Source organism: Lucilia cuprina, chromosome 5 (assembly GCF_022045245.1).
Source record: "Lucilia cuprina isolate Lc7/37 chromosome 5, ASM2204524v1, whole genome shotgun sequence".
NCBI classification, from domain to species: domain Eukaryota; kingdom Metazoa; phylum Arthropoda; class Insecta; order Diptera; family Calliphoridae; genus Lucilia; species Lucilia cuprina.
This window is the reverse complement of record NC_060953.1, coordinates 12,908,369-12,914,254: the sequence shown is the minus strand read 5'-3', so window position 1 is coordinate 12,914,254 and position 5,886 is coordinate 12,908,369. Positions and strand designations below refer to the sequence as shown.

General features: G+C 30.2%; 1 protein-coding gene across 1 annotated transcript in view; it reads left to right on the top strand.

Annotated features, from left to right (window-relative positions):
- LOC111678218 (phosphatase Herzog) overlaps window positions 1–5,886 on the top strand; it is a 91,763-nt gene that overhangs the window by 83,952 nt on the left and 1,925 nt on the right. Inside the window, exons 3-4 of the mRNA XM_046951931.1 lie at window positions 499–734; window positions 5,057–5,238. Coding sequence (XP_046807887.1) covers window positions 499–734; window positions 5,057–5,238 — 418 coding nt within the window. The remainder of the gene's footprint in view (window positions 1–498; window positions 735–5,056; window positions 5,239–5,886) is intronic.

Genomic DNA, 5,886 nt, shown 5'->3' with positions numbered 1-5,886 from the left:
GTCTATAATCTAGTCTATAGTCTAGTCTATAGTCTAGTCTATAGTCTAGTCTATAGTCTAGTCTATAGTCTAGTCTATAGTCTAGTCTATAGTCTAGTCTATAGTTTAATTTAGTCTGGTCTATAGTCTAGTCTATAGTTTAGTCTATAGTCTAGACTATAGTCTAGTCTAGTCTATAGTCTATTGTCTAGTCTATAGTCTAGTCTATAGTATATCCTATAGTCTAGCCTAGTCTATAGTCTATAGTTCAGTTTAGTCTATAGCGTAGCTTATAGTCCAGTCTATAGTGTAGTTTATAGTCTAGTCTGTAGTCTAGTCTATAGTATAGTTTAGTCCATAGTCTAGTCGGTAGTTTAGTCATTAGTCCAGCCTAGTCTATAGTTTAGTCTAAAGTATTCTATAGTGTTGTATTTATAACAACTCACTTATTTTTATTATTTCAAAATATTTATTTCCCATTTTAATCTAATCTTTTAATTTTGTTTCGATTTCTTCTAGATGACGTGGAACGTTTAAAACCACAAAAACGCGGTTTCTTTCAATCAATTTTATGCTGTTGGCGGCGTAATCGTACAAAAACAAATCAAAATGGCACACCCATTGATGGTTCAACAACACCGCCACCATTACCGGACCAACAAAGGTACCTACTACCTCAGGTTAGGCATTCGGATATGCACAAAAAATGTATGGTTATCGATTTGGATGAAACATTAGTGCACAGTAGTTTTAAGGTGAGTTTTTTTTTTAATTTTTAAATAATTCTCCACTTTCCTGACACCACTCGAGTCGTAATAAAAGGTCTTAAAAGTTTTATTAAATGAAAAAGGAAATCCCAATAAATGTGTTTTTTTATATTTCAATTAATGTTAAAAAGTCTGACATAGAAAAAGAAAATGTATTAACTTTATTTTGTGGTAGGTGTTAAAAATTGTAATAAATTTTATTTCTGTTGTATTTCTTTTGTTAGGGGAAATATATTTTGCCATATGGTCATATAAAGTTTTTATATTCTTAATAAAATGATGTAATTTTTGAAGGTTGGAATTAATGGAATTATAAGAACCTTATATATCATTCAAATCCTCTTTTTCTCTACAGTGTCAAATTTTCTAAAGAAAAGTTTCTCTACAAACGACTATATTTTTGTAGCAAGTTGTTGGAAAAACAATCAATATTTTAAAAGAAAAGTTGCTCTACAAGCGCTCTACTTCCTCTACTTTTCTAAAGAAAAGTGGTTAGTTTATATGATGGAATTTTCTATAGAAAGTTGATCCAGAAACGATAAACTCTTCCACAAAAAAGTCACTCTATAGAAAAATTGTTATAGTTATAGTATATAGCTATAACAATAACAATCTAGTCTATAGACCAGACTATAGACTAGACTATAGACTAGACTATAGACTAGACTATAGACTAGACTGTAGACTAGACTATAGACTAGACTGTAGACTAGACTATAGACTAGACTATAGACTAGACTATAGACTAGACTATAGACTAGACTATAGACTAGACTATAGACTAGACTATAGACTAGACTATAGACTAGACTATAGACTAGACTATAGACTATAGACTAGACTATAGACTAGACTATAGACTATAGACTAGACTATAGACTAGACTATAGACTAGACTATAGACTAGACTATAGACTAGACTATAGACTAGACTATAGACTAGACTATAGACTAGACAATAGACTAGACAATAGACTAGACTATAGACTAGACTATAGACTAGACTATAGACTAGACTATAGACTAGACTATAGACTAGACTATAGACTAGACTATAGACTAGACTATAGACTAGACTATAGACTAGATTATAGACTAGACTATAGACTAGACTGTAGACTAGACTATAGACTAGACTATAGACTAGACTATAGACTAGACTATAGACTAGACTATAGACTAGACTATAGACTAGACTATAGACTAGACTATAGACTAGACTATAGACTAGACTATAGACTAGACTATAGACTAGACTATAGACTAGACTATAGACTAGACTATAGACTAGACTATAGACTAGACTATAGACTAGACTATAGACTAGACTATAGACTAGACTATAGACTAGACTATAGACTAGACTATAGACTAGACTATAGACTAGACTATAGACTAGACTATAGACTAGGTTATAGACTAGACTATAGACTAGACTATAGACTAGAGTATAGACTAGACTATAGACTAGACTATAGACTAGACTATAGACTAGACTATAGAATAGACTATAGACTAGACTATAGACTACACTATATATTAGATTATAGACTAGACTATAGACTACACTATATATTAGATTATAGACTAGACTATAGACTAGACTATAGACTAGACTGTAGACGAGACTATAGACTAGACTATTGCCTATAGATTAGGTTGTGGATTAGACTATAGATTAGGTTGCGGATTAGACTATAGACTAGACTGCAGACTAGACTACAGAGTAGACTATAGACTATAAACTCGATTATAAACTAGACTATAGACTATACTTTAGACTCGACTATAGACTAGACTTTAGACTAGACTATGTACTAGAATGTAGACTAGACTACAGACTATACTTGTCTAGTCTATATATAGTCTATATAGACTAGTCTAGTATGTAGTATAGTCTAGTCAATAGTCTATAGTCTAGTATGTAGTATAGTCTAGTCTATAGTCTATAGTCTAGTCTATAGTCTAGTCTATAGTCTAGTCTATAGTCTAGTCTATAGTCTAGTCTATAGTCTAGTCTATAGTCTAGTCTATAGTCTAGTCTATAGTTTAGTCTATAGTCTAGCCTATAGTCTAGTCTGTAGTCTAGTCTATAGTATAGTCTATAGTCTGGTCTATAGTCTAGTCTATAGTCTAGTCTATAGTCTAGTCTATAGTCTAGTCATTAGTCTAGTCTATAGTCTAGTCTATAGTCTAGTCTATAGTCTAGTCTATAGTCTAGTCTATAGTCTAGTCTATAGTCTAGTCTATAGTGTAGTCTATAGTCTAGTCTATAGTCTAGTCTATAGTCTAGTCTATAGTCTAGTCTATAGTCTAGTCTATAGTCTATTCTATAGTCTAGTCTATAGCCAAGTCTATAGTCTAGACTATAGTTTTGTGTAAATCTAGGCTTTAGTCTAGTCTAGTCTATAGCCAAGTCTATAGTCTAGACTATAGTTTTGTGTAAATCTAGGCTTTAGTCTAGTTTAGTCTAGTTTAGTCTATAATATAGTGTATAATATTGTCTATAGTCTAGTCTTTAGCAATTTATATAATCTATAATCTGGTTTCTATAATATGGTCTGTATTCCATATGTTCTACTATATATTCAAGTGACTAGTCTACAGAATAGACTCTACTATGTAGTCAATGTCTAATTTTGTCCCTAGTTCAGTGATTAAATAAATTTATTAAGTGTTTGTTGTTTATCACAAAGATGGACTTTACGCTGAAAAAGTTAAGTGAGCTGTAACAAACTAACTGAATAAACTTAAAATACCTTTTCGAATAACACCTTCAAAGGGACATAAAAACAATTTTAAAACAGCTATAAACTTATATACGAGATTAGCGTAAAATGTCATTTTTTTCACATAATATTTGCTAAAGGACTCATTGGCTGTGAGATACATAGAAATAAAATTATAAAAATACGTATATATATATAAATACCTACGGTATGTCCGTGTATGTATATGTATGTGTTAAGGTATTGTGGCTAATAAATACTAACCCACACTGAATTTTATTTTGTAATTTTAATTGTTTACTCGTGAAATCTCCTTGAATTCTATAAATACTATTCGTATGTTTATGTGATGTTTAACACATTTTATGTTCATTAAATAGTTGTACGATGTGGTGACCCTCTGAAATCTCTTTGAAGAGCAAGTTTGTACTCTTTCTACTACTATGTAGCCTTTTTGTCTGTTCTTGCTATTCAAGGATATTTCCAATTTACGTTTTTATTTTATATTTAAAATAAACTAATTTATTTTTAAAAACTTTGTTTTAAAGGAAATTGTGAAAAAAAGTTTTTGTTCTTTGTAAAGCATATTTTAAGTTGGGGTATAATTAATATTCAGAAGCATACTTTTAGGTGTTAAAGTTTGCTAATTTATTAGAGATTAGTTGTTAAATATTTAAGGAAATTGTCTTTGGAATATTACATAAAAATTTAATTATTTAGATTGCAATTTATAATCCCAACGCCATTATCTTTTTCTTCATCTTAAAAGCATTATTCATTTTTATTATGTTTTGCTTAAATCGAGTGAAATCAGCAAATCTATTTTTAAATTTTCCATTATTCATAATGTTAAGTTCATTTTTCAAAATGAAAACAAAACAAAATAAAACAAACCTCAACATGTCCAAAATAAATTGTGCATCATGCTTGTCTTCTTGTTTGTTTTTTTTTTTCTACCCAAAATTTGTTGCATACTTTGAGGCTATTTATATATGTATATACAATTTATTGCATACTCCAAGGGTATTGTTTGTTAAATTACTTTTACATACTACAGCATTTTTTTATTATTCTTCTTTTTGTTATTATTGTTATCATTGTTATTGACGTTTCAGTTTTCTTTGCTATTTTTATTTTTTGGTGTTTGTGACCATTCAATTGTAGATTCCAGCCAAAAAGTTTTATAGCAAAATATTGACTAAAAAAATATCCACAACATTATGGTTGGAGTCATGAATTTTTCTTTGCATTTCAATGTTGTTGAAATGTTTCAATGTTAAATTTTGATCTGTTTAACGGTTTGTCTACTTTATACTTGTCAGCGCCCTTTTAACTATATTGTTTTCTCAGGGAGCATAAAAAGTCTATATGTGTTCAGTATATTTTGGCCACCATCCATGAGTCATCCTTATGGTATATACTTCTCTTTTCCTTCTTTAACCACATACCAATGAAGCAAATAAATATGTTACAATTTATGATTCATTTTCCCTTTTTTGGCAGAAATTCAGTTTATACTATTTTTTTACAAAAAACTATGTTTGATAAAAAATTTCTGTTTCCTTTTTCTGTTTCTTTTAGCCAATTCCAAATGCTGATTTTATTGTACCAGTTGAAATTGATGGCACCATTCATCAGGTGTACGTTTTAAAACGGCCCTATGTTGATGAATTCCTTCGAAAGATGGGCGAATTATATGAATGTGTATTATTTACAGCATCACTAGCCAAATATGCAGATCCTGTTGCCGATCTGTTAGATAAGTGAGTAGAAGTATCAATATTTGGGTGGACATAAGACTGGACTATGACTAGACTATACACCAGACTCATGACTAAACTATAGACTATACTATAGACCAGACTATAGACTACACTATAGACTAGACTGTAGACTGGACTATATACTAGATTATAGACTATGGACTAGACTATACACCAGACTCATGACTAAACTATAGACTAGATTATAGAATAGACTATAGACTAGGCTATAGACTAGACTATATACTAGATCATTGACTAGACTATAGACTAGAATAGACTATAGACTAGAATAGATTATAGACTAGAATAGATTATAGACTAGAACTATAGACTAGTCTATAGACTATACTATTGACTAGACTATAGACTACTATAGACTATGCTATAGACTAGATTCTTGACTAGACTATAGACTAGACAATATATTAGAATATAGCTCAGGCTATAGATTAGACTATAAACTACAATATAGACTACATTTTAGACTAGACTATAGACCAGATTGTAGATTAGACTATAGAATAGACTATATACCAAACTAGACTATAGACTAGACTATAGACTAGACTATAGACTAGACTATAGACTAGACTATAGACTTGACTATAGACTTGACTATAGACTAGACTATAGACTAGACTTTAG